Below are 13,583 nucleotides of genomic sequence, written 5' to 3' on the forward strand. Positions count from 1 at the left end.
GAGAGCTCCACTTTCTTCATTCGCAATACAAATGAAGAGTTTGAATCACGTTCTGTCTTAAGGGTTCTTCATAAGTTAACCTTTGATGTCAGGCTGAAAAGCTTGTTTGAGGTCATGTTGAGAAAGGACTTGACTGCTTTGAACTAAGAAGTTTGGTCTTCAGCGGTGCCTGGATGGCTCAGTCGGTTGAGCGTTTGACTTCAGCTCAGGTCATGATCTCACTGTCCATGAGTTTGAGCCCTGCATCAGGCTCTGCGCAGACAGTTCGGAACCTGGAGCCTGCTTCTGATTTTGTGTCTCCCTCTCTCTCTGCCCTTCCCCTGCTCACATTGTCTCTCTCTCCTTCAAAAATAAATAAATATTAAAAAAATTTAAAAAAAGAAGTTTGGTTTCCAGACTATAGGTTAAGAAACTTAAGTACATGTTCTTTAGCAGAATCTTCAGCTTCAAATCCTTCCCAGATCTCTTACTAACAAATATGTGATTTGAAAACGTATTATATCTTCTAACTTGTTTTATTTTGTAAAATAAATGGGAAAAATCACAGTTAAAAGAAGTATTTCAAAAATTTTTAAATATAATAAAAGAGCTACTGAGCTTTTCAAAGAATATAATGGCTAGGGCATTGGCGGTGGCAGTGCTCTGCTTAATAGAATGGTTGATGTAGGCATCTTCTAAGGCAGCAAATCTATTATCACTAACAAATGATACAACAGAAACTCCATGGGAAAAAATAACAATACGACCAAAAGTTATAACTATGGCAAATAATGTAGCAGATTATTCATTTGTTTTAATAATAGGTAACATTTACTGAACACTTACCATGCATAATTTTTTAAAATGTGAACTTAGATACCTGAAATCAGGTAATCTTGAGACCCAAGAGCTATTTTTCAGCTCAGCTATTGCCCACTCCTGTTGCTTAATTCTTCTCTAATTTAACTTGCTAATTAAGGGAACATGTGCCCTTAAGTGTGTGTGTGTGTGTGTGTGTGTGTGTGTGCGTGTGTGCTCTCTACACATATATACACATATATAATATATATAAAATAGTTCTATACCTACACATGTATCAGTTGGGATCATGTAAACTTGCAAATAACATAAAACCATAATAGCTTTAGAAATATATGCTATGTAGTTGCCTATATTATTTTAGCTGCTCATTGAAGCCATCAGGGGTCAAGGTTGTTTCTAACTTCTACTCCAGTATCCTTAGCATGTTGGATTTTTCCCTTATGCATGTCATATCCCTTTATGGCTGCTTCATCTTAGAGAGCTGGTCTAGTTCAGTTAATAAAGAAATACTCTCCTTCTATGTTAGGTCTCAATGGCCAGAACACAGCTTCTGGAAGTTGAAAGGGCAGCCAGGAAAGTGAGGAACTAAGTCGTATGACTATTTCAGACTACTGTGATCCACGTCCTAAAGCTGAGCATACTTGGGCCTGAAACTAAGTCAGTATTCTTAATTAAAAAGAAAAAAAAAAGAAAAGAAAAAGAACAAAGGAAAGAATACTGGGTAGGCTGTAGCAGAAGTTCCCATAATAAGGATAAATAATTTTTTTTTACTTGAAAGATGTGATGAAAAATTATGAAGAACAATAAAGTATTTGTGAAATATGAGGCAAGAGAAATCCTTCCAGAATAATTGTCATCATTTATGTCTTTCATTTTAATTAATGGAAGAAATTTTATATTAATTCTCAGAAGCTTCAGCAGATCCTTCCATGGGGGGAAAAAGTCACTGAATGAATAGACAGCTTTTTGTTGTTGTTTTCTTACAGAAGTTAATTTTTGAGAGGGTGAATGTAGCATATTTGCAGTAGAAAAATGGTTTAAACTGATAATTTGTTTTCAGGGAAAAGAATCATCTTGGACTACAAAATGTGAGCTTATCCATGTAACATTAGGTGAGTGATTCTAGCTCACTTTAGTGGACAGACTGCATCTGTTGTTCTATAGTTAGCATTTTCTCCGGCTGCTAGAAAGCATCTCATCACTTGGCATGTCCCACATATTCGACAGAAAGAAAAAGAGAAGAAAGCCGGAGCGCAGTTGTTAAAGGACCTGTGTACTTAGAACTCTGTGGAAATGACAGCTGAAAACAGGCAGGCATGATGCTGGCTCTGTGGCTGTAATGATTTAGCGGCAAGCGTAGGCATGATCTGTTGACCAGAAAAGACCGAAGGAGAAAAACAGCATTTCAGGCTCTCTAATAATTAACTACTTCAGAGGGATGTCAGGAAGTCCAAGACCCATGGAAATGCAGGACATTTGGAGGTATACATAATAGGCAATCGTAGATAAGTGTTAGTTTTAAGTGACTCTCATATTTGACTGCTTTGCTTCTTTGACCAAAGAAATTGTTTTGAATTTGGAAAATTAGATGTACAAGCATTCTGGATGTAGTGTTTATGTGCACTCAATAAGCAATATGTTTGCCTTGGATATCATTTGCTTTCTGATATCATATTATATTGTGTGGAAAAAACTAGATTGCAATTATTTGCTCAAATATATGAGAAACAGTGTTTGGAGAGGAAAAATTTTGATAGTCAATTCGGTTAAAAATATTATTTCTTATGGCATCTTACTGAGGGTGTGCCAATAGCATAGACAGCAACTGAAACAATGGATTCAGAAACTTCAGAAATGTTGTGATATGTAGTTTGCAAATACATTAACTACTGTTTGCATAAAAGGTGTTTGTGTTGCATATATGCACACCCACATAATGCTATTTTACATGGTCATGGTGGTGCAAATAGATTGATGAATTGTAATTTGGGAATTCAAAAAGACAAAGAGAATATGATTTATGTGACTCTTACAGATTTCCTATTCTATCTTTAATTTTTTGTCCTGGTTCAATTATCTAATATGCTTGAAAAGATAACCATTTCAGGAAGGATTATTTATATTTTTATAGGTATTTTGATTTATAATTTATTCTTTTAAATAGAATAAGAAGGGCCTTGGATAAATCTTCATAATTTTGCATAATTATCTTTAAATATGAAGTTAGTCTTTGGTAGATCCACAGAGTACCTTTTCTTGCCTAGGGCTCAGTTTATTTTTCACTACATTATAATGGCAAATAGGCTTAAAATTATTTCTGGGATAATAATAATAATAATAATAATAATAATAAAACAAGTATAATAATAAAAGAAAAATTACCTAAAATTTTTCAAACCTTGTCCCAGGTTAAAAATATCTGCACATAGAAAATTACTTGAAGGGGCACCTGGGTAGCTCAGTCAGTTATGTGTCTGACTCTTGGTTTTGGCTCAGGTCATGATCTCACAGTTCATGAGATCAAGTCCCATACCAGGCTCAGCACTGCTGGTGAGGAGCCTGCTTGGGATCCTCTCTCTCTCTGCCCCTCCTGTACATGCTCTCTCTCTCTCTCTCTCTTTCTCTCTCTCTCTCTTTCTCTCTCTCTATCTCTCAAATTAAATAAATAAACTTAAAAAAATAATTAAAATAACATTAACTCATACACACACACTTTAAAAAATTATTTTGATTTATTATATAAAGGGAATGAAACATTAATATTTGTGTAGGTTTTATTCTTTTAACTTTTCAAATCACTGTATCTAAATCCATAGTAACTTTGAATAACTTAAAAATCTTCTCAAACCTTGAAGACATACTAAGTGAAATAAGACAGTAACTAAAGGGAAAATATTATATGGCTCCACCTATATCATATACCTAGAGCAGTCACATTCATGGAGATGGAAAGTAGAATGGTGCCTACCAGAGCCTAGGAGGAAAGGGACAATGGAGGTAGTGCGTGGGTATCTTTTTTGTCAGCAGTGCTATGAGATATACTGTGACATTAGTTCAGGAGTAACACATAACTTTTGACATAATACAGACTTCATTCTAAATGAAAAATAATTTAAAGAATGCCTTGTAAAATGCTGAGCACAGACCTGACAATTATCTCAGTAAATCTTATCTTTTATTATTATGCAGATAAGTGTTTAAATGGGTTCATGAGTATATTTAAGACAGAATCAAATTACATACTTAAAACTTATTTTCCAGCATCCTTCATTAAGAAACTTTATCATTCTAGGAGGAATTGTTGATAAGGATCTTCGTCACTACCTCAACTTACGATTTCAGAAGGGTTCTGTGGATCACGAACTTCAGCAAATCATTCGTGACAACCTCTACCTCCGCACAGTGCCATGTGAGTACAACAGACAACATTATTGTCTTTCTATGTTAAAAGATAAGTGTTCACCTATATGTCTATTATTTAAAAGAAAAGTTAAATTGCACTAATTTTTTATGGTGGACTTTGGGACAAAATTGATTTGAGATATGGATTTTTTTTGAGATATGGAATTTTTAAGTGAAAAAAATTTAACTACCATTGTGTGGTTTGTGATGATGTTGTAGCCAGATGAAACTTGCAGTTGTCAAGCTACAAAGCCTGTCTTACTTCTTAAATTAGTTTTGATAAATATGAACTCTAATGCAGGATGTTGATGATTTAGAATGAATCATGATTGGGGTAGAACTCCACACTGCGAAACAGGAGAATGAAAATTAAATTTATTAGCTGAAACAGCTATTTTGTAAATAGAATCTACCCAGTAACTCCCAGCCTCATCTCTGGTTTGCAGCAGGGGATCCTCACAAGTGAAAAGAAACTCATGCATTGAAAAGTAAAGCTAAATGTCTGTAACTCTTAGAAAGTGATAATGTTGAGTGTTGGGTACACATGTCTCATATGCAACCTATAGAAATCCACAGAACAACAATCTCTGATTATGAGCAGGTGCTACTTCAAAAGAGAGGACCCAGTCAAATGATAAAATTCACACATCAACTTTTTAGTACCTGTCAGCTTATTTAAGAATCTTGTATTAACTGTAGGACAATTCAAGGACTTTTCAAGTCAGGTCCTAGATCCTAGGTAGATATCAAAATCCATTTCCTTCAAGTCCCATGATCCTCAGAGACTTCCCAGTCTCTCCAGAAACTCTGTGTTGTGTGTATTTCTTTTGTTTTAGCACTGCTCTGAATTTTAATAAACTCAAAGCTATGGGCTCTGGAAAATTGACATTAAAGACAGAAAAACTTGGCTCTCTCTCTCTCTCTCTCTCTCTCTCTATATATATATATATATATATATATATATAGGGGGTGTCTTGAACTACCAGAACTATGCAAAAGGCATAGGTCATGGATTATTATACTGAACTGTTGAAAACACACAGAGAAGTGAAATGGATAATTCAGCACCCAACCCTTTTTACCTACGCACATCTTAGGAGGGGTAGACTTTTGCCATTGTTAACACCAAATACCATCAAAACAAAAATGCCAGGGCACCACTATCACATATTCTTAAATGAGAATGCTTACTGATTGACATCTTGTCAGTCCAAATGCTACCCCTGTCAGTTTGTGTTAGTGAAGTGAATAGACTTTTGGGCTCTTGCTTTGAAACTAGAAGTTGAGAAAAGTGCATTCTTAAACTTGTAAGTTTGACATTAGAGTGATGGCCAGAGGAAGATGGATTAAAGTAAGTGACTGAACTATTTATAAGGTAACGGGTGGACGCATTTTCAAAGCTGTGATGTTGTCAGTGCAGCCATGTGCATTTATCTTTTGTGACATGAAAGAAAGGAGATCTGAAATACTGAATAAAGAATCTGGGCACTTTATTATGTTTAAAAGCTGAGAGAAATAGATAAGAGGCTGACATTCAGGAATACTTGTAGTCCTTGCTAAGGCGATGACATAAATAAGAAGTCTTAATTAAATATGTAGATAATAGGGATAAATTTTGCATTAGTTAATTAACTTCTTAAATAAGTCATCTCTCTTTAGAGTGCAAAAGAAATACTATGAAGGAAAAATAAATATAAGGGTAAAATAACTAGGCTTATATGAGTAAACATAAAGAGTTTCATGATGTGATTTCAGTACAAGGTCATAAATTCAATTAGAATTCCTTGAATAGCTCTTATAAAGGAGATGATTAGAAATTCAATGAATCTGAATATTATAATCAAACAATTATTCTTTGAATTTGTAGCCACTACTCCTAATAGCCAGTTGGAGTAATACCATTCATTAAGGATGCTCTTAACTTGGCATAAAAGTGAAAAAAACATCTAAGATAGTGATGAGTCTGACTTATATTATCTCTAATTACTTTTATACTGATGTACTGGACCTACACAATCTACCATCTTCACTCAGTATATCTTTTAATAAAATGTTCAGACATATTCAAAGAATATGCAGCAAAAATGTGTCAGTCATGTAAAAAGTCCTGGCTTTGTTTGGAATCTTACATGTGTGTCCAGCATATCTACTGGTCTTGGCTACGGAGTGATGTTTGTAACATATTTTCTTTGGTCAAAAAATTCTCATTGGTTTTCATATACCCAGTACCATAAAAGGAATAGATGTTACTGAAGAGTATGTCACTGCTCTTACAAATGCATACATTAATACGTATGCCTCTTGTGTGGTCGATAAATGGCTCCAAGAATAGGTCCTGGATAACTCCATGAAAAAACAAATTGTAGTCCATTGTAACTATGTGAGGGTGGCTTAACTATTTTTATAAGGCAAGACCCAACTGAATAATTCTGCTAACTCCACCGCCAGTAACTATGACTAGGAGGAAAGAAACAGTCTTGGCACTGGATTTCCTTGGTGTCTAGTGAATAAGAAGATTCTGGGTGAGAGCTCCAGAGACACTCTCCCCTCACAAACCCCCATATACCCAGCCAAATTCAGTTGTGGCCAACTTGGCTCCTGTACCCCTCTCTGGAAGGGAATATGGGCCCAGCTTCTGGTTGATTTCCAAGCTAAGTGAGGGAGGGAGGTGGTTAGTCTAGCTCTTTATGGACCTTAACTGTAAATAATATAAAATCTCATCAGTCTGTTCCCTGCCCCATAAACAAAGTTGACTGTATTTAGGCTTTTCATTTGTCCAGAACCATATCTCAGGGCCTGATTTTTCAAAAATATATTTTTTGAAGCTGTGTCTCTAGTCTTGAAAGGCAGGGCTTGGTCACAGAGACAGTATTGTTGGGCATATAATGAACATGAGCATACACACTTCTGTGAATGCACACAGAAGCTCCCATGAGATCAGTTCATCCTTCTTTGAAAATGAATCAGGAAGAAAAGATCCTTAGGAACTAATTCTTGATATTTTCTCTAAAACATAAACCATCACATGATTTACATATTAAAGACCTCAATTTGTACCTAAATATGTGTCTTTTCATTGCTAGTTGTATGATTTATGGGGGATAAAAGTCTTAAGAGGATCCTGGTGTCCTAAAATGAAAGTTGATTTTTAAAAACTAAATACTGTAGATGAATCTTTCTACCATTAGATTTCAGGCTAGATAGGATTTTTATGTAAGGGAACTTCAGGAGACATGAGTAAATAATCATGAGACAAAACTGTTGTAATTTGGAATGTGATAAAGACTAACCAGGACTTGGAAAAGTTCAGAACATACATCAAATGGGATTTCAGTTACTTTAATACAATACAAAGGACAATTTCAGAAGCACTAAGTTAGTAGCATCTATTTAGAGATTAGCAAGATTATTTAATTGTATCATGGTAAATGTGCAAAGTTAAGGCAGCATGGCTTGTTGTTTGGATAATATAGGTTCAAACATATATGAGGGAGTTTAATGGAATTAATACAGAAAAACATTGGATTAATTTTCAAGTGTTTAAACACTTAAAAATGGAGTTTATTTTTGTTTTAGTATTCTACTGTGCATAAAGATTGCATATAGTTAACTCTTGAGTCTAATCAACCATGGTTAAATTGACTATGCTTCCTAACCATGAGGAAAAAAGATATAACCATTTTCATTTATTGATGAAATGCTGGTCTTCTCTATCCAGTATTTATTAGAGACACAAATTAATTTTCAAGGCATTTATGAGCATAGATATAAATTCCAGATACTTTTTTTTCCCCATTATACCAGATGCCATGAAGGAGAACTTCAATGACCAATTTTTAAAGTTTCAAAATGAAATGGAAGGTAGTTAAAATTAAACTGCTCTCTCAAGTTCATACTTTGTCATTTGGTGAGATGGTCTTATTAGGAAATATTTTAAATGTATTTGAAGCCAAAAGAAATACCAACGTATACCAAGTAAAAGACGAAAATCAATAAAACTAAATATCTAAAACTAGTCCATAAAAAGTGAATAAAATGAAAAACATAGTTTTAAAATATAAAAAAAAATTACTTTTATGGAAGAGCTGATTGGGGTGTAACTCACAATGATGTTTCTACATATTTAAGCACCAAGTTAGTACAAACTAAGTCATGTTAAAAAGAAGCAATATCAAGAATAAACTTGTAAGATTACTAATATATATTTTAAAAATTTTTCTGTTATGTTAAATTATATTTCATGGAGAAGCAAATAGAAATGGGGTCTTTAAAAGTTATGGAATTGGTTTCCCTTTAAGAAAAGCAGTTACCAACACACCAAAAGGTGTAGCTATGCAAAGGGATCAATATCCCTTTCCCCTAATTATATTAGACTATAGTCAGAGAGGACTATAGAAGAGAAGCTGGTGATTACATATGTATTAAAAAGTCTGAAATTTAAAAAAAGTCTGAAATTAGGGCAGAACTTTCTAGTATACTGCATGGGGGAATATGATTTTAATTCTTAAGCGCGCATCAGTACTTTTAAAGCTTATATGGTATTTTTTTTTAATATTCAACAAGGCAGTATGTTTTTGTGGGCATGAATTAATCTTTCTAGTTATTTGTAATTTTCATCATGAAGGTGTAGTTCTAAGCATGTGCTAAGAAAGGATGGTGACATCAACCTGTGTCACCGTTATATTACTAAAAAAAGAAAACAAAAATTCCAATGACTTGAAATTCTGTGAGTTGAAGTGATCAAGAACATAATTAAGGACTCCAAATATCTTTAAACAGTGTAGACTCATGGACTACAATAGTAGGTTGAATTACAGGTAGATATGCAGGCATAGAAATAGAGATATCAGATCCAACTAAATTTTAAGCCAACATATTGCAACCAATGTAGATTATATATCTGTTTCAACCTTAGCCTTATTACTTCAAATTAAGAATCACCAATTTAGAAGCTCCTTTTAATGTTGCTTTTAGTGTATGAATCATGTTCTTTTGCAATTATTTCAGAATCAAGTTGCCGGATTTTTGTTCTTTGAAAATGAATTTTATTTTTTTTAAACAGCCTAATTATATTTGGTGCTAAGTATCAAGAATAGGGTTACTAGAGAATAACTATGGTTATCAGCATTGTGGACCAAAGAAGAAGGAAATCTATAAACAAATGAAACTAAGTATCTTGAGAGATTTATAAACTGCCCTGGAAAGCTAGCTCAAAAGAAAAATTTCAAAAGCTTCTGAGCAGTACAAATACTTGAAAGGATTCTACTCATTTACTCATTCAGATGTATGCCAGAGTGGTACATTTGTTAAAAATGTCTTATTACTTTATAGAAAGCTTTATTAGGTTAACTCTCTGCTCCTTATCACTGAGAATAGTAAGATCTAGCTTCATGTCATATACATGAAAGTACAATACATTTTTCTTTTTCTTTTTCACATTGAACAAAATGAATGTATCTTTCCCAGTCAGATAGTAACATTCATTGGGTTGGTTGACAGAGTACTCTCCAGGAGAGAAATGGCTTCAAAATTTTACTTAAAAGGAAAGTCAAGGAACATTAGAAGTGATTGTATTGATTTATCCATTTGACACCACAGGACACTAGTTTTTGAATAAAGGAACATATCTGGTACAAAAAAGCAACAAATACCAACAGTGAGCAGCCTTACTAATCTTCCAAACCATATAAAATCCTCTTTGCCCTGACTTGATCAGCTTTTTTGTGTGTGACTGTGAGCCAATCTTTCCTCTTGGTTTTTCTCTTTTTGGTTTGTATTTCTTTCTTTCCTTTTTATAAGAGGGTGACTCTTCATAGGAAACTTGGGTTTGCAGACCACGGATGGAGTAGGCAGATGGTATGCATGCTCTTGGGTTTCAGTGGCTCCAGCAGCTGGCCCGGGGAAGAATTGGAGATGAGTGCTTGAAGCCTTTTTTCCACCTCCAGAAAAGCCAGTAATCACAGTCAGTGGAAAACAGCTCATCTTCCAGAACCTGCTCCCTGCAGACTTCAAAACTGTAACCCAGTTGGATATAAAGAGGTCAACATATCTCATTGCATGCCACTGCACTTTTTGAATAGAAAGAATTAAGACTCTGTCAGGTTCAGACCTACTCAAGTTTCCAAAGTCTGCTGACTAGTATATAGGCTGAAGGAAAAGCTGTAGGCAGATGGCAAGGATATTTGTGTTCTTGTGGGACTTTAAGGCTGTAAATTTGTAGTAGAACCCTCAATTTCTGATTCAGATGCATCTGTCCAAAAGAACAAGAAAGGAATACTAATTGTGGTTACTGATATTCTAATGTCCAGTGCACTAGTCAGAGTTATTCACAGTTTTCAGCTCAGCATTGCTAGAGCTTGGTGAGTAGTGATAACCCTTGGTTTTTCCTTATTTGACAACATGGTGCTATGGAAAGAGCACTCATCTAAGAATTAAGAGCAATTGGTTCTAGTCTAGGCTCTGCCGCTAACTACCTATAGGACCTTGGCAAAAGCCTTACCTTTTGGGTGGGTAGGGAATGAAAGAAATAACTCTAACGTGACTCTTTCTACTCTTAAAATGCTGTGGTTTTCTGATTCTGCTGGCTTACTTTTCTTTATATTATTGTTATTCAAATCAATTCATCAAATTGGCCTAAATTATTCTGAGTATGGAATGCCCTTGATATTGAGCAGGTGTAAACAGCTTATGGAAACTGAAGATATATCAAATACAGCAGACACTTCAGGGAAAAATAAAAAGCTGGGTTTAAATTAAGTGCAGTTCTGGATAAAACCAGCCATGCGTGTACTTTCAGATTTTTCTATGAATGTCAAGTTAAGGGTGCCATCATAAGTCTGATGTTCCTTGAAATCTGCCTTCACTATTCATGAAACTCTGAAATATGGTCCAGTTTTAGTAAGTGATGGGTAAATAAGCATAATGAGAAATACAAAGCTTTTAAAATTGCTCTCCTCCTTCGGAATGTGTAATGAGTTGAGATGTGACATAAAGACTTCTGAAGCATGAGGTGTATTGTTGTGAAAATGTGATTGCAATTTTTACGATAAGATATTTAAACATGAAATATAGTATCTCCCAATGTTGAACTTTAATAAATGTCTTATGCAAGTGAATGGCGCTGGGTGGATGCTCAAATAGCTCTAACTAATGGGAAGTTAAAGCAGTGCTGAGTGCGGTCTTTACAGAACAGATGAGAAATTTAGGAGAGTCAGTAGGGTTTCTCACTCATGATAATTAAAAGGTAAAAGTGAGGTAGGATTGATAGTCAATTCAATTAAAAAGTACCCATAAACCCTATCTTTGGTAGGCATGTCAGATGTTTAGTATAGGGTCAATTTTCAGTTAGTTTCCCAGTTTCTGTTGCAAGCTTTCTTACTGAAATGCTAACTTTCAGGGATATTACTTTTTATGCACATAAACTCAGCAAGTATCTGCAGAAGCTCTGTCAGAATGAAGATAGACTTTTACCTACTGCTCCACACAACCCACTTGTCTGCATAAATGATAACTTCTCAACTTGTCCTTCAAAGAAAAGACTGAATTGGGGAACCCAGTGCAAAGCTATGTATATCTGTTCTCTCCCATTTGGGGTAGGAATTCTGATTTCTTGTCTCCGGTTTTTAATTGTCTGACACTGATGAACAACTCTGCAGATCACTAAAGGGCCTAAATATTTGCAGGAAAGCTGAGATTGCATATCCTGAATGCGATTCATCTTAGCATTCCCAGTGGGGGAATGGTTGATGAGTGCCCAGGCAAGACCAGTCCTAGGTATTGGACTTCATGAATATCAACCAGAAGTGTTCATTAAATTGCAGCCATCATTTGCTGAATACTTCCTATGTGCAAGAAATGGTTTTTTTTACACTATCTAATTGAATCCTCACAGCATCTCTCTAATGTGTTACCCCACCTTTGCAGACATATGGGAAAAGCGAAGCTCTGACATTAGGTAACAGGCCAGACACTGTGCACTAACTCAGTGGAGGAACAGAAATTCTATCCCGGGTGGATCTGACTCCCAGCCCACACCCTACATGAGAAGAACTCTCTAGTAGAAGTTCTGGGGAGTTATAAGCACCATAAGGGTGCATTCAAAGGGATTCGCGAGATGCTCCTGGGATAGAAAAAGAGGAAAAGCAAAGAACTGCAAGGTATCTACTGAGTATGAATGGAGTTCCATTGATAGAAAACACACGTTTTTGCCAAGCAGATAGGGACAGAAATTCCTATGGTAAAAAAAAAAAAATTATATATATAATTATCATGAAGGTTTTCAAGTTAAGGTCTGTTGATTGGTTAGCTTCAAGTCAATTCATCTTGACAGGAGGCTCTTGACTGGCCATTAATCAATTAAATACCAAACTGTCTTTTCTTTAGAATGTTATTGCCAGAAATATTGGAATATTTAGATACCTAAGGGGAGAAAAAAATCAATAAATATATTATTCCAATAACTAAAACCATTAGCCTTATCATAGGAAGAGAGATAAAATATGCAAATAACTCTACATTATATAAAAGCTTTCTTTAATTTCTAAACTTTACTCTGAATTCTAATCTAAATCTAAAATTCTAACTACAAAAACCTCTATAAACAGGTATTTACAAAAGTTCCCAGTTCCTCACTTTGGCATTTTATAAAAGTATTTCTTTTGCAAACCAGTGTGAAGGTGGTGGTTGGAGTTAGGGTGGGGGAGGGGAATTAATTAACATTTAACAACCATCTACATGCAACGACTATAATAATGCCTTTGTGTTTCGCAATCCTATTAGAAATGTGTTGTGGTTCCCATTTTCCAAACCAGGAAATTTAGGCTTAGAGAGGTTAAGAGTTCCTCCCCAGACCATAGCTGCTGAGTCGGTGATGAGGAATTCCAGTATCTAGATCTGTCTGATGTCAAAGCCCATTTATCAGATGTACGATGTCACATCCTTGGTCACTATAGCTCTGATTTCCCCTATAGTTTTTTTTTTTTAATGTTTATTCATTTTTTGAGAGACAGAGACAGAGCGTGAGTGGGGGAGGAGCAGAGAGAGACACACACACACAGACACACAGAATCTGAAGCAGGCTCCAGGCTCTCAGCTGACAGCACAGAGCCCAACGTGGGGCTTGAACCCACAGACCATAAGATCATGACCTGAAGTCAGATGCCTAACCAACTGAGCCACTCAGGCGCCCCACCCCTATAGTTCTGAACAAATTTTGGTAGGCCGTAAAACATAGGAGACTGCTTAGATGTGTATCTGTATTTTTTACCTAATGTTTCCATAAAAGTAGAAAAAAAAAACCATGAAAATAGATAGTGAATTATATAAGACCTTTAAATCACACGTTTATTCCCACAACTGCCATGCAGGAGCCCCATTGGTAT

General features: G+C 35.2%; 1 protein-coding gene across 12 annotated transcripts in view; it reads left to right on the forward strand.

Annotated features, from left to right (window-relative positions):
* The window catches only part of MAGI2 (membrane associated guanylate kinase, WW and PDZ domain containing 2), a 1,320,050-nt gene that overhangs the window by 376,050 nt on the left and 930,417 nt on the right, over positions 1-13,583 (forward strand). For 11 of the 12 annotated variants that reach the window (XM_053218549.1, XM_053218550.1, XM_053218551.1 and 8 more), the window contains one exon: positions 4,094-4,210. In XM_053218549.1, coding sequence (XP_053074524.1) covers positions 4,094-4,210 — 117 coding nt within the window. Of the gene's footprint in view, positions 1-1,392; positions 2,284-4,093; positions 4,211-13,583 lie in introns of those variants that run through there. The other variant, XM_053218559.1, reaches the window with a different exon arrangement.

The sequence above is a fragment of the Acinonyx jubatus genome, chromosome A2 (assembly GCF_027475565.1).
Source record: "Acinonyx jubatus isolate Ajub_Pintada_27869175 chromosome A2, VMU_Ajub_asm_v1.0, whole genome shotgun sequence".
Lineage (NCBI taxonomy): Eukaryota > Metazoa > Chordata > Mammalia > Carnivora > Felidae > Acinonyx > Acinonyx jubatus.